Source organism: Centroberyx affinis, unplaced genomic scaffold, assembly GCF_046629955.1.
Source record: "Centroberyx affinis isolate AG114_WGS23_722 - 3 ecotype Tasmania unplaced genomic scaffold, CSIRO-AGI_Caff_v1 ptg000116l_1, whole genome shotgun sequence".
Lineage (NCBI taxonomy): Eukaryota > Metazoa > Chordata > Actinopteri > Beryciformes > Berycidae > Centroberyx > Centroberyx affinis.
This window is the reverse complement of record NW_027278817.1, coordinates 12,501-37,360: the sequence shown is the minus strand read 5'-3', so window position 1 is coordinate 37,360 and position 24,860 is coordinate 12,501. Positions and strand designations below refer to the sequence as shown.

Here is a 24,860-nt window from a genome sequence, read left to right as displayed (position 1 = left end):
ATACATGGTTCTCTAATGCTAAATGAAAAGGAGTCATAGAGCCAACATAATTATTGAACAAATTACCTCAATTCACCATTTTCATGCCCTTTTCACATTCCCCTTCAAAGACATGTTGTGTATTGTAGCCTAACCTTTGAACAGTTCAGGTGAAGTTACTAATTGACTGTGTGTGGACATGTTAATATAACCGGTACTCTTTGCTCCCTGCAAGCAGGAAGAGGAATAGTTAAGAGAGACACTGGTCACTGGACACGCACACCGCTCTAATGGGCAACCAATAAAGTCAAATCATTATGGTCTAAAGACCTGGCTTGAGAATTTATGAAGTTTAGGCCTAACTTTCATTCTGTGTAACTGGTTAAAGTATCTTTGTACATTTGCATATCACTTAAATGTATGAACCAGCAACCTTCATTGTGCTGAAAAATATCCCTCTGGACCTTTTTTAATATAATGGTGATGTTTTTCTAATATGATGCTAGATTTAATTTTTCCAATGTTGGCTAATATTACTTAGACGAATAGTCCAACCTTTTTCCAGGAAATATCAAATTGCAGCCTTCATGTACAGTACGAAATATCAAGTTGAGCTCAAAGGAATGGTAAAAAAAAAAGTGGTAAATAGGACTGGTGGACTGGTGGTCATGTTGCCTCTATGCCTAGATGTGACTTTTAGAGCACTGAAACATTGAAGCCATGTCAACAAATGATGGTTAAACTGATGCCTACCACAACTTATGGCAAATAAATAAATTAAAACACCAATGTGATGCCTGATATTTTCTCTTCTCACAAAGAAGCTTTGTACCGGTTGATTTCTAAAATAAAATACCACCCACAAAAAACTCACAGTGTTTATTTTACACGACCCCCCAGATCAGAAGAGGGAGCTTACTAGGAGCACTTGAATGCAGCACATACAATTTTGGCGCGTGTAGCTGTCCAAGGTTCTGGAGAAAACCTTCTGGCTACTAAGTTAGTTAGCAAATCAAATGTTCAGTTGTAACTAACGCTAACAAACAAGCAAATAACGGATATATAACGGTCAAAGAAAACACATTACTTTAGTGCGGCTAGTTAAGGCGAAGACAGAGATACTACTGACAGAAATTAGCTAACGCTAGGCTAGCTAATGTTCGTTACGTTAATTAACGTTAGCTTGCTTGTTAGCTAACTTAGCTTGTTAGCTACGTTACGCAAGACAACGGAGTCACAGTAATGTAAGTTATCTTAGCTCACCAAAACTCTTTCGAGCTGACTTAACTATCACCTTTTGAAGCAATTAGTAGTTAGGTAGTACGAATCAGGATTACATCAGTTTATAAAGAGGTGTGCTTCTTTAACTTATGTGATGCATTTCTTCATGTATTCAGCGACTACTAGATTGGGTGAACAACCTTTTCTCTGCAACTAACATGAGGAGAAATGAAAACCAGCCACCTAGGCCAACAGCAGGTTTGTTAAAAAGTTATAACCTTTTCCATTTCCATAATGCAATTAACTATGGTATCAGTCTTTTGTCCCCTAATAATTATAGTTTCTTATGGCGGTTGGGGTATTCCGTGTTCTATAATAAAACATTCTTGCCATACTTCATTGCCCGACCTGATGTACTGACTGATCTGCTATGTTCAGGATCTTAGTAGGGGACAGGACTGAAAGATTGGCACACATTGTCATGTGTTTTTCTGCTGTCTCCATCAGGCTGCCTCTCTGTGCCTCTCTTTAACCAGAAGAAAAGAAACAGAATGCCTCTGACATCTACTCCCTCAGAGAATGAATTCTTTTCCCGCAATGAATACATGCCAACCACCAGCTCAGCTTCATCTAACCAAGCAGCAGGTGAACTATTCAGTCAAGCTATATCTATTTCAGTCACTAGGTGGCAGTGCGCACAAAGCAAAAAATAAGTAATAAAGTAATTGTGCCAGTAATTGTTTGAGATCATTTTACCATATAAAGTGACCTCCAGCAGAGCTTCTGTACTGCTTGAAATGTTAACAGCTTAGACCATGCTGAAATCAAGGACAATATTGTACGTCAGTAACAAACACAAGGAAGACAGTGAGAGTAGATTTGGCAGATATGTAATGTGTGGTTTGTGGAAAATACTATATAATTTGAAGCTTGTTTTCAATTTTCATTTTTAGTGGTGTCAGCTTCAGACTTTGCTTGGGTCTTTGCTTATCAGTGTTCATGATGCACTTGAAAAGGTCTGCACTGATATGCCATTCAAAAGTGAATTGATGTATTTTTCATGTTTTCACCAATCTCCTCTCAAACTCAAAAGACATGTCCACTGAACAAGCCTACCAATCTGGATTTTATTAGAGCTTGTTTCATGACAATATACAGTATATATCTAATATGGTGGCATATAACCTGTATTTATAAATGTACTTTTTGTTGTTTCTGTTCCCTGTGAGATAGTACATACTAGAGACACTTTCTACAGTGATAGTTTTGCTGTTACAAGGTCCATGACCCTATTTGTCCTGATAGGCCTGATTTTGCCTATTTTTAAGGGTCAAATAAAAACTTTAAAAGGTCTTAATTTTCCAACTATCAGGAAATTTGACCTACATTCACCTAACTGATCAAATATCCAGATCAGTTTGCTCTACAAATAAGCTTCTGGGACTTAAAAGTCCACCTTGATGAATTGTTTGTTGTGTGACTTTTCTTTGTCAAAAACACATTTTAACGTTTTCCTGTGAATTTTCAGGAAGCAGTTGTTGATCTAGTTTGACACAAACTGCATTACAGTTTGTCCAGTCATCTTTGCACAAAGGTTTATCAGGGTCCAGACACCATGTTTCTCAAGCCGTTTTCAAATCAACTTGTAGGAAAAACCACAAATGCAAAACATTGATATTGCTGTATCTAGCAGACCAAGTGTTGAAATGAGATACACATGCTCCACATTAGAGTAATATTTTAAATTTGGTTATGAGTGGTGCATGTGGGCCTCCCCTATCATGTATTTGCTTATAATTCAAAGACAATATAAACTATACACCATGAAACCTGGTGGAACATGTCTATTTTGCGCATACATACCAAATTTCAATCCAAACAGATTTGGCCAGAGGCACTTTCTGTGTATAGCCAATGTGTAAAGCAAATACAAACATGGATGTGGATATGAATAACAGGCCATCAAGTCGGTGCTATGCATTGTCATGTGAAGATGGTTTGAAATAACACCTTGAGAGGCTCTGTATTTCTTTACAGACACTAGAACCATTACCCGCTATTCTTAAGTACCTTCCCTTCTGAGAATGTACCTTTCCTCAGGTACATATGGATGTTACCAGGCCTCAGGTCCCCCTGCCAGTGCCAGCGCTCCTCAGAGCCACCAGTGGAACAGGCAGGGAAACCCACAGTCTTATCAGCCCCAACAGTATGGCAGCAACAGACCTGCCCCTGGACCCGCCCCTACAATGAGAGCCTATACACCTCTACCACATCCATACAAAGCTGGAAACACAAGGTATGTTGGATTGACTGACTAATAGTATGGCAGTCACTGTTTTGAGCCATTTGTCACGATTCATGTCAACATATTGTAGCAACCCTGTTCAAATATGTGATGTGATTATGCTTACTGTCAGTTATGGCCAGTTATGGGAGTTTATTTGCGAGTTTGTACCTCTCACCTGCTGTCTGCCAATCACCAGTGTTAGGGTGCTGAGTGTTCCTGTTGTTGGTTAGAGGCAGGGGGAGGCGGGTCAAGGAAGTAGGTTATTAGGACTTCTTGTTGTTGTTCCAGGTCTCGGCCCTGTCCTAAAAAAAAAAGCAAGGTTGTGTGGGAGAGCTTTTGTACAGCATGGTTACGGCCGACAGTAACCAAAGTTTAGCCAAATAAATGCACTGAATTGTAGATCGGTCCTTGACGGGACGCTACAATATGAAAAATAAGGTTTTTCAAGGTATGTGACAGTGTCCAAAATAAACTTTAAATAAACCTGCCAAGAATATTTTTACTGGGTAAAATGATAATAGTAATAACAGACACACACACAGACTCTGTTGAATGTTTTTCACATTTTGATGTTAATCCTAAATAACATTAGGCAAGCAGCCAAGAAACAGGAGGAAAAGTTTACAGAAGTATGGACGCCCCCGCTTTCTGTAGAACCAGTGTGACAGGAAGCCAATCAGGAGCCTGTTTGATACAGAGCTGTTGTTGTGCCTTGATTTGATTTGCTCACGGTGAGAGTGTCCAATGGCCAGCAGGGACAGAGTTTAAGAATAGGCAAAGACTATATATATATAACCGAGACATTCAAATGTTATTGTCTGAAAAAGTTATCGCCTTTATTGATTTATGAGTTAAATGTTTACTGACATCTGGTGCTTGGATCCTGATATGTGAAAATAGGAGATTTATTTTCATTTTCAGTTCTCAGATGGGACAACCCAACAACCCAGTGAGACAACAGGACTCCAGGACCAATGTGAACTCCAGACAGAGCACTTATCAAACCCCCTACAACAGTGGGAGTACACAAAGCAAGCCTGCACCCCATAGTGGTTTCTCTCAAATGGGTCAGCAGTCAACTTACAGACAGGCCAATCTTCCGAAGCACCAGTATTCCCAACAGGCTAGGCCTCCGCCCCCGCCTCTCCCACCACCCAGCAGGCCTTCTGCTCCTGCAGCCCAGCCACAAAACACCTCCTGGAAATTTACATGCACTAACAACTCTGGGCCACAGAGAAACAGCAGCACCTTTCACCCTCAGATTGTGCCCCAAACTCAAGCTCAGGTGAGAAAATTGACTACTATTTTAATTCAACTGATGGTCGAGAATGTATAGAACTTTATGGAAATTGTACAATTATTTACAAATGTAATAGTAGAATTATTTATTATATGGTTAGTAATCAGTGCAGCATTTTTTTCTTTGTTTATTGAGCTTAACAGACACCACCGGCATTTCAGATCAAGCCGGCCATTGAAAACTCACTGAGGATCCTGACTGCAGTTATTGATGGCATGAGACACTGGAGCCAGTTCAAAGACAAAGCCCCGTTCTTATTTGAGATATTTGGTCAGTTGTTTATGAGTTTCCGTGTCTAATATGTACTCTTTCGTATCTTTACACGCTATTATTCTGACAGACTGTGCTCTTCCCTCAGCTACTCTGGACTCTGCGGTCACGTTGGGTTCTCACGGAGCCAAGAACTTCCTCATGAGAGACGGGAAGGAGGTTGTGCAGTGTGTCTTCTATGAAAATGTGAGTAAGGAAAAAACACTTCCCCTTAAGAAGGAAATTCAAATGAAGCAGGCTGTATGTGTCTTGAGTTTATCAGAGGACAACATGAAATTGCTCGCTCTAACTTTCTCTAAACTTCCTCAACTTCCTCAGTGATCCCTTGTGTTGTTGCAATCACAGCACGGTAAAGGAGATGAGTCTCTCCATGTGGGTTACACCGCTGTATCGGGCCTACATGGCCTTTAATTAAGAAATAGGATAGCGGTCAGTCGGTGTTGTGCAATTTGTTTGACTACGCATTTATTGTATAATTACTATTGTAAATACTGCACTGGTTGTCTATGGGAAGCCCTTAACCTGAATCGAATGCTACATTTTGATCGGATTCCATACAAATGCATAAATATGTTATCATTATCGGGGGTTTCAATTAAAATTTTTAGTGTTCCATGATCTAAATGCTGTTTCAGAAGCTTGTCAACCCCTGTAAGTATGGGGGAAACACTGAATACTTGGATTTTTTGTTATGAAAGTTTTTTGTTGTTGTGAAATTGTGAAAATTAAAAATATTGAATACTGGCACAAAATATCAGCTATTAGAAGTTTCAATCAAAAAAATATTAGTATTTGAATCTGCCTGCAAAAACCCATATTGGTCAAACCCTATTTTCCATGTCTTCTTGCTATCCTGTATGTGACCAAGTTCTGCCTCTTGTCCAACAGGAGCAGGAACTGCCCCGTCTGATCCGTGGGCAGGTTCACCGCTGCGTGGGCAACTATGACCGCAGCAGAGATATCCTTTCATGTGTGTCGGTCAGGCCCGGCCTGCCCTCGGAGCAGAGGAACGCCCAGGAGGCTGTCAAAGCCTGTGATGTAGAGATGAGGGCTCTGGTCAAATCACTCAGCGAAGACTGAACATGAATGGCTGTCTTGAGCAGTAAGGAGATGAATAGAAGTGTTACACTACAGTATTGGATCATAATTGTTATGGGTATAAGTCCCAATAGTTTTAAAGAGCATGTTCAAGTTATAAATACAATTTCTGACCTGTAAGGGGCGCCATTGTCATGAGTTTGTTGTATACAACAAAGTATGCTTGTGCTTTACAGTTACAAACATTTTTTGAGTTGCATGTTCTGGCTCAGAAGTTAATGTATTTATTTGTGAAAATTAAAAAAATGCTAACAGAAGAAGACCTTGTTAATGTACTCAACTAAAAATAAGGTGTCTCTTTTTGTCAGTTATGAAATATTTTATTACAAAGAAAATTCACAGAACAGCAAACATTGTTAAGAGGTTAATTCAGGTAAAGCAAACACGTTGATGAGGTAATATCTCAAAATATATCTTTGAAAAACGGGGCAGTTTAGAATGACATGTGAGATCACGTACAGTTAGTTTATTTACAGTCAAACATCACAATGGAAAAACCAATACTTCTACTCTACGAAAACAGAGCTTCACCAGTGCTGAGACTTGACACACAATGGTTCAACAAATAGGGGAATAAGTCCAGTGCAGTAATGCCAGTCATTCCCACAGTCAAGCACAGTATGAGGTCCAATACAATACCAACATTTCTTTCCTCACCTGCTTTCAAAACATATGGCAACATAATCACAGTCATTTTCAATGTCAGGACATTTCATTATGGTAACCTAAATTTTGGCAATATTTAACGTTCAACCCATTTGCAAAATCCAACCCATTATTCAAGACTTATACGCACATAAACACTCACTAGAAAAGGGAGTCTAGATTGATGAAATTGGCAGTGTACAGGGACAGTATGTGGGGAAGTACACATTTTGTCCTTGGAACATGACAGGAATGGTGCCAACTCTTAAAAGGAGACGTGGGTTGACGAAAACACACTAACACATTAGCTTATCTGAAGAGCTAATTATTTTTAGCCATGTTTCACACATAATGTGAATAATGTGTCAGCTGAACAGAGATAACCCAAGGCGAAGTTCAATTTGTACAGCTCCCAGCTCTGCCACTCAAAATCTAAATCACATAAGACAGGGATGCCAAGAATTAATCCGTTAGCTGGATGTCACAACCTTTTAATATAGCGATTCGAGTGATTTACCTCTTCTGGATAATTGGCAAAACGTGTCAGGGCATAATTGAACATAAGTACATTGCTTTCTTTCATTCCTTCTCTCTGCCATTACCTTCAAAGATTAGAAGACATTCAAGTCTTTTTTCTTCCAGAACATTTTCTCAAGTTCATGAGATCATACTGCACCAAGTACAGGAGAAACACTTTACCACTGACAGGAAAAAATTTAATGGAAAATTATATTAAAACACTTTACACTATAAGATCCACAGTTTTTCAGCAGAAGAAGATGATAACCTGATAATCGTATTAAACACTTGTCTTGGTTATGTTAAAAGGCACAAGTTGGTCTGGTAAGATCACATTTAAAATCTAGATCAATTGTTCTACCATTAGCAAAGCCCAACTTATCATGCATTTTTGACAATATTCCTACATCTCCCTGCCTTTTGCTTGATTCAATTTTGTCCTGAATTAGAGTGTTTAGTATTATGCGTTGTAGACACCAAAAGAAAAATTGCTTAGGTTTAACAAGCGAATCGTATCACACTAAGAAATCTGGGGGAAAGGTTGACGAAAGGATCCATTATCCCAACATTACATTTATGACAACATTGCCCTGAAACCTCTACTTTTGACAACTACCATATCTGTTATGATTCACTTCCTTGTTAGGAGAAAGATGTCCATTTGTCTTCCAGGCAGGTCGGATGCTGTGTGTATGGTCCTTTTCTTCTTTATAGTAACTGATGACACTGGTGCCTTTGAATGCTAATACTTCTTCTGGACTCCAGATCGTTCACTGCCTGGTCAAAAGACTCCAAGAGAGAAAGGTCTGAATATCCAAAATCCTTCAAAATTCCAAAGTCCCCATTTTAATGTGTTATTTTATATCCAACTTCATACCTCAAACCTCAGCTCTTTGAAATCCAGATCATATTTACAGTCCAAACGCCGCAGCACAGTACATAGTCACTAGTTGCTACTGCTTGAGAATTGAGACGCATGGGTCTGGATCCATTAACGTCCTCAATCTGTGGCCATGCCAAGTGGCTCTCTTGGTCTCTAATGTTCTTCAGAGCCACTAGCTGAACCACATATTTGATGAGTCAGTTCATACTGCCACATAATCTCATGCTTCCCACTCTCCTTATGCAGACAACGTCCTGTCTGTTTTGGAATGTTACATACGTCGACCACTCTTCTTACCCACAAAAAACCCTTTGATATTTAGTAAGTAGTTGTTATGCATTTTCAAAGTCTACACTTTGCAATAGTGATAGGAATGTTTGTATTAATTTCGTTTAATCATGTGAAATAAGGGTGATGTCATCAGTCCTTGCATCCTCTGACATTTCCAGAACAGATATGTTGTAAAATGTCAAACTGTGGAAAAGATTCCTGAAATCATAATAATGATGGATTCGAGGGGGACAAAAAAATCACACAGCAATTGTGTATTATTGTAACATAAAACATTCCATTCAAATGAATTGAATTAATCAGATAAAAGATGCAGGAAGACAGTGTATGTTGTTCAGTAATCACTGAGTGGGTCTTCTCAAACGGCATCATCTTTAAAAAATGGGATGCAGGCGTCTCTCCATGACATCAAGCACGGATTAGAAAGAGTCGCCAGGGAGGAAATACCAGGGATCAATTCAATGCACTATAAGAGAGTGGGCAAAGGGGTGGGGGACAGCTGCTCCTTTGGTGCATATTTGGCAAAAAAGGGCAAGAAGAGAGTGAGCATAACTCCTACAATAGCCAGCATGTAGCCCCAGCCGATCTGGCACTCGCCGGCGTAGTAGATGTCCGAGTCCCCGCAGAAGGACCTGACCAGGGTGGAGTTTAGGCCGAAGGGGTACACCAGCAGACCAGAACCCATGATGAACACTGCAGGGGAAGACAGAAGAGGAACTGGGTCAGATAAAAAAGAAACTGTAGCCTACAGTACATTCACACAGGCTGTTGGAGGAAAGGGTTAAAGATGAGGATGATAATGTGGAAGCTCAACTCTACCTAAAATATATCCAGCTTCTCCTACAAGTACGCCTCTCTTTCAAATGTCCTCATGTCTTGGTCTACATGCAGTTTTCCTGGTGTCTTTACTGAAAAGCCACTTGGTGGCAGTAGAGGTTTTGCAGGAAAAGCTAACAGTCTGACCCAGAGTCAAGTGTGTAATTTAGATACTTCACCAGTGCTACCTCCATTTGCACTCTGAATATATTCCGGGCTTGTGATTTATTGCCTTATGATACATATATGAAAATAAATCACAACCTTGACAGTTTCTCAAGTCATTCCACAATTGCGGAACAGGGCTTTTTATGTATTGAAAAACAAAGGTGCTTGATGACCTGTAATTGACAGAGCCTTCTAATGCAAAGTGAATCATGTCTCCCTAAATCCATTAGTGCTCCTCATTCCAAAACTCAAGGGCTTGGGGGAAAAAAAACAAAAACAGAAGCTCGCTTGGCACTTCTGCGGCGATCAGCTTTCCCAGACAGTATCCTCTGTGCCCATGCAGTCAGAGAGTGGCTCACTTTTACAAATTGAGTCAAGTCTGCCTGCCGTGCTGCCAAGCAGTTATCGACTGCGCTACAGAGTATCAATGCTGCTCTTAGTCATTCAGAGTGCCGGTTGGATTTCCATTACAATGCCAGGTGTCATAGTTGTTTTAGGTTTGGGGAGGTGGGGTTACTGGAAGAGCTTGAACTTGTGGTAGCGAGTAGTTGTCTGGAAAACACAACAAACATATCTTTTGTTACGCTGTATTGATTCCAGGAGACATCAGCTCTCCTACTTTCAAGGGCAGCGTTGCATGGTCGATGTAACGCAACGCTCAAGCGAGAGATACAACGCAATAGCTGAACAAGTATCAAATCAATGGTCTGTGTAGGCAGTGAAGGAGAGGAGGGTGAGGAGGGGTGCAGGAAGCTTTCTTTGATGTTCTGGTCGGACGCTGGGGGCTTTGGGATAGACTGCAGAGAAGAGAGGAGCAGAATGAGGTGTGGAGAGTGGTATCTCCAGAGGGGGGTTCGTCTAGACTAGCCTGCCCTAGAGTCTCTCCATGGAGTTCACTGAAGTTGTCTGACTCTCAGTCTTGTGTATCCCAGCCCAGTGCCCAGCCCTCCCAGCTCTCAGAATGGCCCCATGTTTTATCTGCAGGGGCCCGGCGCCTCAAAGCTCACTGGCTAACGACACTTTAATGACCTTCTTTATCAAACTATCGCTTTTGTGGAAGGCGCACAAAGACACAGGTGTGCGCTTGCCGTCCGTGGCCCGTTCCCTCCCACACAGAAATGATGGCATTTAAAGCAAATCTTGACACACACCTCCCTGAATGGATAAATAATGAACACAGCAGACTCTAAAATAGTCAATACAGAAATTAAATTAAAGCAGTGGTCTCTAACAAGTGGCAGGTAAGCGATGTGAGGGCTGGATTTTATCAACACGAGCAGGAGGGGATGCAGGGCAGTTGTTGTCTGGATCAGATAAGCTGCAGCTCAGGTTCACTGGATCTCTTAATGGGAGCAGAACTGTTGAAAAATAGTAAAAATCAACCTCATGTCAGAGCTGAAAACTCCATATGGATCAATTGTATTCTTTCTATCTTAATGTAAAACAATGAGAGGGATTAAACCAATGGAAGTGCATTCACACATCTGAATGACCTAATGCGTGACGGCATGCATTGCATACCATACATTCATAGCATGCATTTGCATAATAATGAGGTCTCTGCTCTTCAAGTTTACATGTGGTCAACCTTTATGTAAGGTAAAGTAAAAGGTGAAACTGCACTCTAGTTTTCTATACAGGAGCCACGATGGGCGGGGACGGACAAGCTCAGTTTCGTGAAAACAGGGTCTTACACAGCCCAGCGGTCTAATCCTATGGGGAATGGACAGTGCGATGAAAGGGGCTGATATGACACCATGCAGGGAGACTGAAACCTCAAAGCATTCATTACTCCTGCAACCAGGAGACACACTGCGTTTGTCTATGCGTGTGCACTCCCATTTGACATGGCACACTGAATGCTTCATGTTTTATTGACATCACTGGGTAAGATAATAAACGGATGACCATGCAGGTGTTTATTCAGGATGGTGATAACTGGGGAGAGCTGCTGATATCACATGGAATATCCAGTAAGGCAGCTGACATTATTGTTAATGAACTGCAAACACCAACTGAGCCACCATTGAAACTTGAAGACCTCCAACTTGAAAAAATTCACCAAGCATTACCTAAACCAACAGGGGTAATTATGTCTCAGCACCCAGGACTGTCCAGCCGATGCACATTCATCAGGACAGGGAAGTGTTAAAACCACTGTTGGGTGACAGGTACGGCACTAATCAACTCTGTTAGACACCAGGAATTGCCATTAAAATGCAATTACGGGGATTTTAAAGAGCCGTCTACACAATAGCCACCGGGCAGTAAAAAGCATTCAGCGCCTCCATCATTTCCCTCCTGCCTCCTAATAGACACAGCTTGCAAGCCCCAATCAACAGCTTGCATTGTGGGAGTTCAGATAGGGAGGAAAGTAGTCTCGCTTGGCCAGACCTTTCTCCACAGTAAGGAGGAAAGTAGAGGTGTGGAGAGAGTGAGTGCTGTCAACCCCAATCAGGTGGGACTGCTGAGTGCTGCTGAGTGCATGAGGCTATCATAATGGCGCAGAGATGATGGGGCAGTGAATAATGGAGAGACCTCAGGTTAGCTGGCCGCTAATATGTCCCAGATTCATATCCCACACACACAAGTCCCAAAGAAGGGGTTACAATCTGTCAAGGGGTGTGTTTATTCACAGGAAAGACGGCAATAACGACAACATACAGCAGTTTCTCAGATATTTAAATTTCATTGACCAGTACCATACATTATTATATTATATAAGCAAAATATATGAACACGTGTTAACAAGCAGAAATGGTTATTTTTGGCTTTTGTTGCCCCAGTACATATGTAAATATGATATGGATAAAGTATGGAAAACACCTCTAGTCAAATGGAGACAAATGCAGAAGGGACAATAGCAATATCAGTTTTTGCTGCTTCTCTGTCTGTCTGCATGCAACCACTGCACAATCAACCTGAAGTGGTAAATGCCAGTAAAACACCCTCAAAAAACAGGGCCAATCAATTCACCAATATCATGCTGTTTTAGCACGTTCTGTGTGATTGCACTCAGGCTGCATGATCCTGAGCCTCTCAAATTCATCTTTCATTCGTATTTTCAGCATTTGACATCCTTGAAGTCTGCAATCCTTGAAAAAAACATTCTTGCATTACTCACAGCTGGTTATTATTTCTTATGACTGACAACTTGTTTGAATGCACACTTCAGCAGCTTTGAAGTGCACTCAGACCTCAGATTCGGGGAGTAAAATATCGATTTGGAAAGGCGTAGCAGCCAGGAGCATTTCAAGAGCACTAGATTTCATTGTTCATCAGATTCGGCCTGTTTTCACAGGTAGCTGCAAGGCTGTGGATGCTTTGTGTAGGATAATGAATAGCGAATGCCCTTGTGTGTTTGTTTCTCTCGTCTTTGCGTGGACGTTTTCGTGTGTGCATCACAGGCAGGGGTGGAAGCAGCAAAATGAAATAAACCGGAGGAGAAAGCGTCGCACCACCTGCCAAAGTCTCAGCGCAGGTTTAACTAAATTAACCTTGAATCCCTTCCTCTCCTCCCCTGACTGCTCACCTCTCTGTGATCTAGCGAGAGATGGAAAGTTGCTCCCAGCGAGGGAGAAACAGAGGTTCAGAGCAGTGAGGATGAGAGGGAGATTGAATGGGGTTATGTGGCAGGACGGTGCGTGTGATGACCCGGCGTCCATGCATGACGGTGCATCGTTTCATCGCTGAAATCATATAGGGTTGGCTAAGGTCTTCAGGCACACACACCACGCACACAGATCATAAGGTTGCTCAAGTTTCAATATCAATGCCTTGCGATGTGCCTCCTCTTTTCTATGTGTGGTTTCCTCCACCATCGGACCATATATTTATATGTATTAGTGCTTGATTTTTGTATTGATAATATTTTAGGATTGCCTCTTGTTTTTATTGAGGTTACTCTGGGTGGTATCTCTGTGTATTCTATTTTTATCTGTCTAGTACTCTCTACTAATTAGACTAGCACCTGTGTCCTAATGATTATTGATTATTATTGATGTATTTAAGGGAGTCGACATTTTGCTTTATACCCTGATAAAGACAGTGTTGCTCGAAACATTGTTTTTTTTAAGACAATAAAGAATTGTTCATCAGAGCTATGGGAGTGCAGCTACTATTTTTTACTTTGAATCTTTGTTCCTGCCCCCCACTAATACTGGTGTGCGTTTCTATTCTATCTATTTTGAATATCAATGCCTGAAATCAACTGTAGGAGTCTAGTAAAACAATGGTGAATCTTCTTGGTGGGGAATATCAAAAATCTGGTATAGTCTCAGTCATATCCTAGTCCTCGTATCTATCTGGTATTCCTACATTTCCTCCATCCCCCCTAGATGTTGCTAATTAAAGCTCCCATCCTGGGAGCCTCAAGGCCCCGTTCATTACAATGCCAAGACTTCTGCCTTGGATCAAACTCTATTACCACCCCACGCTGACTGCCGTAACTCTGTTAGCAATGGGGAGAGTTGAATTAGATTGAACTGGAAATGGGTGGCTCCCCTACATGCAGCTCTGTCTAATTCCTGCTTTGCCATGGTATGGTGTCATCAGTCTGTTTTGTTCCCTCTGGCTAACCATTATATATCCCCACTGCGCTGATTATTGTCACCCAGGCACAGACAGTAAGACGCCTGTCTAGACGAGTACCGCACAGTAAAGGCAGGTGTACGGTAGCATTGTATTGTTGAGTGTATTGAAGCTGAGTGATTCACTGTCTAAACAATAGGGTGCGGATAAACCTTGGTATGGATCATAGGGTGAATTTACGTTGTAGAAGTGTAGCTCGGCTCTCTAAGATGCTGCCTTTGTGCATTCTTTCAGGCAGGGCAGAAACTGTAAAGCATTTAATAACGACAGGCCAGCAAGAGAAAAGACACTGACATTGAAAAATAAGAAAGGACGGGTTATGCAATATATATTCAAGCCTTGCAGCCAGGGAGGGGAGGCAAGAATGTATTAGAATAGACTAATGTTGTGCTCCTTATCTTCTCTGACCTACAAGCCAGCCAGAGACCACCAGCTCTACCGGGAGAGAGCAGTAAGACATGTAAGATACAAAAACTCAGAGACGAGGCACAGACACACAGTGGCCCTTAGGGTGTTACCGGCATCGTCCGGGTGTCATCAGCACCCGGCGTTGACGCTCGCTCCTGAAAGCAACTTTCCATTTGGCCGCTGTCCAAATTGGGACATTATCTGCTGCTACTGTTCACTTCAAAGGCAGATGAAAGAACCCACACATTACACTGTGGCCATGTTGTTCCTTCGATTACACAGACGCCTTACATAACCACATACCTGTTTGATGTCACATTACCTGAATAACAAAGACATCCACACAGCAGCCAGAAGAGAAAAAACACACTATTTTTCACTTCTACCAAGGCTAATGCTTGCCTTTTTCCTGGTAAAGTTGGGGACGAATGCAAAACAACAACAGCGGATGTGTATAATAAATCTTTATTTGCCGACACAACGCTCATTTGTTTGTGTTGCCAGCGATGTTTGGCAGTGATGAAACACAGTGACATGAAACATATGCTGGGAAATGCTGAGAAATATTGCTTAATTACAGATGCAGGCCCAAAGCTATACATCAAAACTACTGTTTTTCTAAGGGTGCCTTCCTTCACCGTATTCTTTATCCTCTTCTCTCCCTTCCCCCTTTCATTCCATAAGCAAATGTTGTGCATGAATAGGACAGGTAAGTTGATTTCTGTCTTGTCCAGTGTAGACAATAGTAACCCATATTTAACCAGACAGGCTGATGTAAATAGGAACAGCCTGGGGGAGTAAAGAAGGAGTCCATAGTACACACACGTACACAGATACATGCATACACACACACATACACACACCACTGCCCAGGTCAACAGCAGTCTCTACTAGAGCAGTTGGGAATGTATTCACCCACCAATTAACAAGAAAGTCAGAAAGAAGTTTGTGGTTTAAACTGCGTTATTAAATCAATCTGTGTTTTTGCTGATGTGTGCTATTGGAAATGTGAGTGTGTGTGTGTGTGTGTGTGTCCGATAATGAAAACAGAATAAAGGGCAGTGGAGAAGTGTGGCGTGTCTCTAGGAAATTGCCTTTTCACCGGCCGCACACAGTGGAGTATTTCCATTTCCCTCTTTATCTACAGGCAGACGGTGATAGCGATGGATAACTTTTTGTCTGTCTCTCTCTCTCTCTCTCACACACACACATACACATACACAAACACACACTTTTCTCCTCGGTGTCTGAGTGCAGGAGGAGGCTGAGTGTCCGCTGTCTGATTTAAAACATGGATGTGACCGTGCATTAAGGAGCGATAAGGGCATGACAGATGAATCTCAGTGGCACAGACAGCGCTGTGTTTGGACGGCAACAGATGGCCCACCAAAGTCTTCCGCTATGCGATGTGTTGCACATCCAAATGTACCATGAGTTTCTTCCTTCATTACGACCCCTCGGTGTGCTCCGGGAGAGGAACGGCAGCGTGGAAGATGAAAGTTTGGGAGTTGTCAGGAGTTGAGCTGTGCCAGCAATGCGTCTCCAGGTAGTCAGCTGGGACCTGGCGGAGCGTGGGCATAAACAGCAGGGACTCCATCCTAATGTGATGAGCTGTGCTGTAGTCTGCACACAGCCACGTTGATAATTAAGCTCAGTGCGCCTCTGGGAAATTATGCTAATGACGCTTCTCCGACTACCTACATTTCTTGAAACGTTTGGCTAGAGGTGATCACGTACGCAGCGGCAACTAAAACACGACTCTGTAATAAATGTGTCTGAAAAAAAAATTAAGAGAGCAAAAGGGATGGGGAGAGGGAATAGAGGAAGGAAGAGATGAGTTTTAAGCCATATGAGATTCAGGGAAACATTTTGGCAGAGCTACCTGTCATTGTTCATGTATTTTGCCTCCATTTTCATCAATGATTATTGTGCAAAGAAGAATGCAAGAGAGTGCATGTGTGTCTGTGCTCTGTTTTTGGGGCCATAGGATAGGAAATTCTCTTTTGTGGAGAAATGGTACCACACCAAGGTCTACAGGAAGGATACAGGGATGAAGGAGAAGAAATCAGTCTGTCCTGGTCCAGTCAGGAAGGACATGAGACAGAGACACAGTTATCCTCCACAGAATTATACTGAGACGGGGAGAAAAAGAAAGCGGCGAGAAATACTGATGCAGTTGAAGGTGAAGGAGGAGTGTTCGGCGTCTCAGCGAGGAGACGTGAAGATCAGGAGCCGGTGATGAGCAATAGCTGCTTCTATTCACTAAAAAGATTAAACGAGCAAATAACATCACCGGGGAAGAAAAAAAATTCAATTTGTTTGGTCCAGCCTGCTTTTTAGGCAGCACAAAGAGGTGAGGCGGACAAAGGGAGCGTGCTCAGAATGGCTACGACACCTGTTCTAAACTGCGGGGGGAATAGCTTGTCGGAACCTCGTGCGAAAGCGGCGTGTTAGAGGAGAAGATCACACCGGATTCAATGGACTGGTCCTCTGCTGGCTAAATGGAGGCAAAAACCTGTTGACCTTGAGAGCCAGGCAAAGAGAGATAAAAGAGTGAGAGAGGGAAGGAAGAGGGACAGAGAAGAGAGAGCCAATGAGGAAATAAAATACAGGGAGTCAGGAGAGATTAGCGGGGCGGTAAAATAGCTTCTACTATCTTTAGAGTGAGTGGGCCTGGCCATTCAGTGGTCAATCAGAGCTCAGTAATAGGTCTGTTTATCACTGAGTCATTCAGACGGCGCTCTGCTCATACAGAGTACTGCATGGGTGGTGAAGGCCACAGTCCAGAGCTTACTTTGCATGGGCATGGAAATCTTCTGTATATTCACATAGATGAATATACCGAAGTTGGACTTGTATAAACTTTAGATTAGATTAGATGATCAGGTGAAGCTTTAATGATTCCCTGTGGAGAAATTGGATGGTTGCAGCAGCAGAGAGAAGGAGATAGATAAGAACAGAGCAAATACAGAGTATTGGAGATAAGACAACAAGAAATTACAACAAGAGAATATATTGTGAATACTTCAACAGATAAAGGAATATAAATACAGCGCCATTGTTGATTTAAAGCATTGTGCAAGCATGACCAAACAATCCTTTTACAGCCTCAAAATAAACGTGTTAAACTCACGTTTAGTATTGTATCAAAAAGTCAAATAATTAATTTGAGAGTGAACATGTGTCTTCAATCCAATGACATAACATACATAAATCAAGAAGTGGGGTGCCACTGTTTCAACAAGGCTGTGCCTTCACCCAATTATAGATTGAGGCAAGAGAGACAAGAGAGAAAGAAAGAACAAAGCAGTGAAGCGATGACTGGAATGAAGAAAGAAAGAAAGAACAAGCAGGCTTATTTGGACACCGCCTTTCCAGCCTCAAAACAAAGACCGCCTCAAGTATCCGTCTCCCAGCTCCCAGAGCATGCTGAGCCATCTGAACTCACGCTTATGAGTGTGAATCTCCGTCCTGGGAGCACTGTAGCGAAGACACATGAATCTCCACGCTGCATCCAATCTATCATCTTAATTACTTCCATTTCCATATCTCCGTCCCTTTTTTTTATGTTGCAAATTAATTTACACCTCAGACAAATTGCTTGTCCTTGACTTGCTTATCCCTTGTGCGGCAACCCACGGCGCACGCGGGTTGTGTCGGTGCACACCCCGAACCAAAACCAATCTGTCGCTCAATCCATCCATCCCGCCTCGTAGATTGAATTAGCAGAGGAGACAAAGTACTTCACGTGCGCGGATGGGAAAATAAATAATAATAATACATGGGAGAAGACGCGAGGAGATCGAAGACATCAATCAACTGTGAGGAGTTTGTCTTAGCGTGATAGCGGTTGATTTCAGCGTGTGTTGTGAGGAATGAGGAAACAGCGGTTTGTATGATGAACTCTGAACATCTGTCCCTGTGCTGCATGTGGCTGGCTGGTGAAGGTGATATTGTGTGTCTGTGTGTATATGTGTGTATATGTGTGTGTGTATACCCCTGTGTATTTGACATTAACCCCGTGATTGTGTTGACAGCCCTTGGCCCTGAGGCTAAGCCCTTAAGCCAGATGTCTCCTGGGTTCAGTAGCTGCCCCGGGTCCAAGAGGGAATGTCAGCTGCGAACGTCAATGCAGCTACTCTACTATGTGCTTTGTGTATCCAGCCATGTTGTGGCATTACTGTTCAAATCTTCATCCAGTGTACCACACATACAGTCAGTGTGCCAACCGTTCAGCTCAATTCAATAAACTCTATTCGTCCCTTCAAGGTAATTTTCATGCCAGGCGTAAAAAAACATATGAAAACACATGAAAACAACACAGCAGATTTGGTGGATGTGGTCGAATAAACACACATTTAGACGTAAAAACTAACCACACCAACAAATTTGATATAATATACCCTAGGACTCAACTCACCACAAAATACCACAGGTGTAATGAAAAGTGCAAAATGCATGCATTCACGGGGAGTGCTAAGGACAGCGTACTTATTTTCCAATTGACTGCCACGCATTTTTCAAATTGCAGAATGTATTTTGAATGGCTTTTCCAAGTCCGAGGGTTTTGAAGCTCACTCAGCACATAGAGGACCCTGTAATTCAAGTGAGAAAATGAAATGGAAAACACTGCAACTGGAATTACGGCGGTTCTGACAGGACAGCGGCGAAATTCTGCTGTCGTTTCACCAACGTTGTGTAAATGGATTTTGCATCCTTAGACATTTTTAAAAAGCTGTCCCTTTGGCAGTGTGTTTATGAGGCGGTGGAATGGAGAAACGGACAAAAAGGAGATGAGGAGCTAGGCACCTGAGCACAGTAACTAAAGATGAGCTCCCGTTAATCAGTGTGCATGTGTGCCTGTGCTTTTGTGATTGTTTTTACATTAAGGTAAATGGGGAGCGGCCACAAAGCATCCATAGCTGTGCTTAGCTTCTTTTTAGGCAGAGTGGAGCACTTTCAGTAGTTGAGAAGGACAAGGAAGAAGAGGCTGGGTTTGATGCTACGCATGTGGTTGACAGTTTACAAAAACAACAACCAGAATGAAAATGCAGAGAGCACCGGTAGAAAAGTTGGTAGGAGTTGTAACTCTGACCATGAAAAGTCAGTATGGAGCGCATTGGCTGTATTGTGGGAGTTTCTGCTGAGTGTCTGAGAGTTAAGCAGGCAGTATATTTGCTGCAGAAATGAATTTCAGCAGGTTCTTACGCAGAAAAGGACACGTTTACAGAAAAAACACAGCTGCATTGGCTTCAGGCTTCAGTGTGCACAGGCTTGCTGACTAAACTCAAATTCCTCACATCCTCCACCGTGTGACCGTCTGCAATCGGTCTAAAATATCATGTCTGCTTGTGTTGCCTTGTGGAAAAGCTTCTCCTTTCCTCTTCCGGTTCATTGTCTTTGTTTACATCTTGTGCTAAACTCGCCGTGCTGGATCCTGCTTTGATTTAGCAGACGAACATACCATTGCCTTTTTCTTCTTTGTTTCCTTTGTTCACCGCTATTTCCAGTTTGCGTTTGCGCATTGCAAGACCTGCATTTCATTAACAGCGCAAAATGCAGTTGAGACAGCACTTTTTCTATAGAAAAGTGTAATAGTGGGAACATTATAGCGCTTATAGCACCTTAAAGGGTTCTGCTATGGTAGAAAGAAAGAAAGGGGGTGGGGGGGGGCAACGTAATGAATTCCTCCAGGAGACAAGGAGCCCCGCTGGGCTGCTGTAATGAAGCTCTGCCCTGCCGTCACTCCCTGACCCACTGGCATTAAGGGAAAATGGAAACCATTACCTTCAGCCTTCACCTCAACGGCCTGCCTAGTGGGGGACCTGGGGTGGGCATAGTGTGTGTGTGTGTGTGTGTGTGTGTGTGTGTGAGAGGGGGGGGCAGGGGATCCAGACCAGACAGCACTCGTAAATAAATAACATCTCTGTCAAGACATTGACAGGCTATAGTCTATAGCAGGTGTTTGTGTGTGTTTGTGTGTGTGCGTCCTGTAAATAATGCCAGAGATGCTTAGAGAGCCTTAACAATGTAGTCTATGTGTGACTTTTAATGAGAACTTTCGCCTAGAGACAATTCGGTTCAGACACACACATACGCGCGGACACACACACACACACACACACACACACACACACACACACACACACACACACACACACACAGGATAGAGAGAGAAAACAGGGTTTTAAAGAAGATTGGATGTTCCCTCTCAGCCACATTCCAGATGAAGTCTCTAAAACCGCCAAGGGATCTAAACAGCTTCTTTTACAAAGAGAAGTGTGTTTGTGTGTGTGTGTGTGTGTGTGTGTGTGTGTGTCAGTACGCCTCTACTACACTCAGCCTTGGTTGAATGCATCTTGTTGTTGGGAGTGGAGCATCTTTCTTTGTTGTGGATTTCCAACAGAGTAAACAAACCATGGTCCTCGGGTGTGTGTGTGTGTGTGTGTATATGTGATTTCCACTGCAGTCCGTTTTGTCACATTTCTCAGTTGCATCTGGAAGCCATTGTTCAAAAGTGTTGAAATACATGGCGCCCCGAGGGAGCGAGAACAAAGGGAAGCTTTTGTCTTAATTCTCCGCAAATGATATTTTGCAGGCTGCCTTTGTAATGGATGTGTCGGCTTTAGAGGCAGGGTCCTCCACTGCTGGCTGCTCTGTCAAATTGGACCGCCAGTGGCTTGTGATCATTTGATCAGCAGATCTCTGGGATCAAGCTCATTACAAGAGATGGAGCACCGGAGCGGCCGGCTACAGCTACCGGTTAGAGATGAACCCTCTAGATAAGATGGCTTTCTTTGCTCTACTTTATCTTCCTCACTGTTCTTCCCTTTCCTCCTTGTCCACTGCCTATCCACTTCTCCTGTATTCTCCTCTTCCTTCCCTCTTCACCAAAATCATCCATGTGTTGCTCCAGTGCTCCATGCTAACACTTTAGCATATAGTATGATAAGTGATAGTAGGCGACTAGAATTATCCAAAGTAAGAAGACTGACCATTTAGTAATAAAATGCTGTCAGTAGTTTTTATTATGTAGCCTGTAAAAATAAAATATCATCAACTTAATGTAGCTGATGTAGACGGGTTTCATTTTGGAACTATTCCAGGTGAGCAACCATGTATTCATCTGCTGTGCAGTGATTTTTAGCTGTAGCCTACACAGTGTCCCATTACTCACCACCATGTTAACTTCCTATGGAAACAGGGAAATATACTTTGTGTACATTTTACCAATCTCCTGCACAAAACTACCAGATTTAGCTGCATATCATTTCAGATTACTTACTCTTTATCTTTAGAACTGCGACAATTTCTCGTTTTCTCACTTTTGAGATAATGCTAGTCGCCTACTATCACTCAACATAGTGTATGCTAAGTGTTAGCATGGAGCACCGGAGTAAACAATCTACCTTCTTCCCTCTGCCATCTTCCATCCATCTCTGCATACGCGAGTTCACAGATGATGGGCATAGTGTGACACACAGGTGCACACACACAGGTGCACACACACACACACACACACAGGCACACATCCTAATGACATCTCGTCAAGGGCTGTCCATGCTAATGGAGTGTCGGGGGACATCAGCAGTTCCCCTCAACCTCCTCCCTCCCTTCTCATTGGACAAACAGGTAAATGAGCCCTGCTGAGGCATCCAGATACTTGGTTGTCCCTAGCAACATAAGGACATTAAACACAACCCCCACATCCCTCTCCCCATCCCCAAGCCACCCACCCCTATTCCCTAACCTTTTCTCCCAAGATGAAGGGAAAACTGAAACTTGGTCTGATAGAAGGAGAAGACAGGGAGACCAGAAAAGGAAATAAAGGTAACACTTTATTTTACAGCCCGCTAATTAGGGTGTAACTAGTTTGTAATTATGGGCTAATAAAATAGCAATGCTGTAGTTACAGGGTAACAAAACAGGAAGTTCAGGAATTAAGGGGTAACAATTTTGTAATTATGAGAGACTTATACGGTACTTGTAGCTATTTTCGTAATTACAGCGTACTTAAAAAAATATTACAGGGTACAATAACATAATCGGGGGGACTAAACAAATGTTATCGGTGCTTAAAGGTTAATGCACTGTAAAAAGGCCATTGTAAAGTGGTATCCATGTTTCTTGGGTTGATGCACAGGTTGTTCTGGAAAAAAGAAATTCTACACCTGAAAAGCTGACTCAAACATGAATAACTTTTCTTTTTGTTTTCCTAAAGTATCCCCTCAGATATGATAGTAAGTAAGATTAGAGTGAGCTCTTTTGGCTTAAAACAGTGAAAGTGCAATAGGAATTAGCAATTAAATAGATGTTTTCATCTGATGAATCATAATGCAGCATTTCTTTCAGCATCCATGCAAATGGTCGCTCGACTCAATGCCCTTCATGACGATCGCCATGAAAACATCAACTGCATGTTTGCGAAAGTCCTGAATAAGGAGCAATACCTTTATGCTGAAGCCTCTAGTTTCTCTGGAGTGCCTGCTGAGCTCGACTGTGACCTTTCACCTCAGTCTGCTGTTGGTCTCGGCTCCAAACCTGCTTGTGGATTTGAGAGCCTCAATATTTGGGAACCAATAGTCAGCACAGCTTCATCAGCATGCAAACTTCTCTTGGATATGGACAAAGGAGACCTTCCTCCCACAGAGAAAGAGTCTCCTCTCATGACTGAAGTCACAGCGTTAGGTGCTGGAGCATCCATCCACCCAGCTCAGCATGTTGAGGCTCAGTCCAACCTGCTCCGCCTTGTTGAGGCTCCATCCCATGAGGCTCAAACTGATGGCTTCACAATCATTGAGAGATTGAGGCTGCTTCAGCAATCCCCCTTTGGTTTTGACGATGACTACCACCTGGAGGCAGTTGGAAAGAGATACCTCTATGCCCCTCCAGGTGACACATCTGGATTTGTGGCTGACTGCTGCTCACCCTGTGGATCCACTCTGGGCTGCCTGGATGAGTGGGAGCCACTGGTCAAATCCCACTTTGACTTGGAGAAGGAGGGATTTGGTGAGGAGCTCCTCTACGCTTCATCACATCTCTCTAGATTTGTAGTTGACTGCTCCCCACAACATGGGCCGACTCTGGACCAGCTTGATAAATGGGAACCTGACCTGACAATATCTCCACCTCAGAGGAGGTTCTCCCCGTCTCTCTTGCTGAAAACACCCTGATTCACCTGCTTCAGGAAGGATCAACCAACCTGCTTCAGGAGTCTCAGGCTCCAGCCATCCAGGTTGAGGTCAAAGGCTCCACCAAGCCTTGTGGTTGAAACTGTAAAGGACACCAAGGATCTGTCCGGTCTGACCCTGGAAAAGACACTTTCACCTGTCCAGCTGATCAAACCTGCAGGACCTCAGAGTTCCAGTGCCAAAGACAGCCTGTTGACTAAACCAAAGAAGAAGAAGCGTGGCTTCTTTTCTTGGCTATCCCACATATTCCGGAGGAAGACCAAGAAATCTGCTGACAACATGGCTGCAACAGCAGAGATGCTGCTGCAACAGACCTGCAAACAGAAGCAGATGAGCCAAAGTCCTGCTTGACTGCCCTTTCACCTGCAGTCCACTTCTGAACTCCTGTCATCTTCCTATCCACTTTACACTATTGAACAACTGAATCATTTTATTTGTTCAATACATTTATTTGCACACTACTGTTATAGTGTCTTTGCGCATTTCTTCAAAACACACCTTTATTCCTGCAGTTATGCGTGACCTGTAGCCTAACGCAGTGAAAGTGTAATGGAATTAGTAAATATATGTTGGCCATTAACATTTTCTATACCTCTATTACTAACAATATAATCAATATTTATTCTAAATGTGGCCATTTCCACTGAGAGTCCATTTTGCTTTTAATATACCACTTGTTTTCTGTAAAAAAAAACAAAGAAAAAAAACATGAAATTATTATTATTATGGCAACACTTTATATTACACCTTGCTAATTACGGTGTAACTAGTTTGTAATTATGGGGTACTAATAAAATAACAATGCTGTAGTTACAGGGTACCAAAACAAGAAGTCTGGAATTAAGTAAGTATCAATTTGTAATTATGAGAGATTTATAAGGTAGTTATGGTGTAACTATTTTCATAATTACTGCATAGGGGTTAGGGTTAGGGTTATAGCATACACAAAAAATATGGAACTTCAACACACAGTCTCAACATATAAGAACTTGATTGAATGTAATATGCAGCACCGACAACATTTGTCTTGTCCCCGCTTATTACGTTTTTGCATCCTGTAATTATTTTTTAAGTATGCAGTAATTACAAAAATAGTTACACCATAACTACCTAAATCTCTCAGAATTATAAAATTGTTACCCCTTAACTTACTAGTTACATGCTGACGTTAATTAGCGGGCTCTAAAATAAAGC

The 24,860-nt window shown here is 42.4% G+C and overlaps 1 protein-coding gene across 1 annotated transcript; it reads left to right on the top strand.

The window, feature by feature from the left end:
• Window positions 1–1,418: 1,418 nt before the first annotated feature.
• LOC139651004 (spermatogenesis-associated protein 22-like) lies at window positions 1,419–6,137 on the top strand. The gene is made up of 7 exons (XM_071527832.1): window positions 1,419–1,458; window positions 1,708–1,845; window positions 3,301–3,496; window positions 4,409–4,772; window positions 4,931–5,057; window positions 5,146–5,243; window positions 5,946–6,137. Exons 1-7 carry the CDS (start codon window positions 1,419–1,421, stop codon window positions 6,135–6,137), a joined length of 1,155 nt encoding a protein of 384 aa, XP_071383933.1.
• Window positions 6,138–24,860: the final 18,723 nt, after the last annotated feature.

Excerpts from the sequence above, each read along its gene's own strand:
- LOC139651004 (XM_071527832.1), top strand. The coding sequence starts at position 1,419 with ATGAGGAGAAATGAAAACCAGCCACCTAGGCCAACAGCAG. Across the intron at positions 1,846-3,300 it reads TTCATCTAACCAAGCAGCAG|GTACATATGGATGTTACCAG; the intron begins GTGAACTATTCA and ends ACCTTTCCTCAG. Across the intron at positions 3,497-4,408 it reads TACAAAGCTGGAAACACAAG|TTCTCAGATGGGACAACCCA; the intron begins GTATGTTGGATT and ends TTTCATTTTCAG.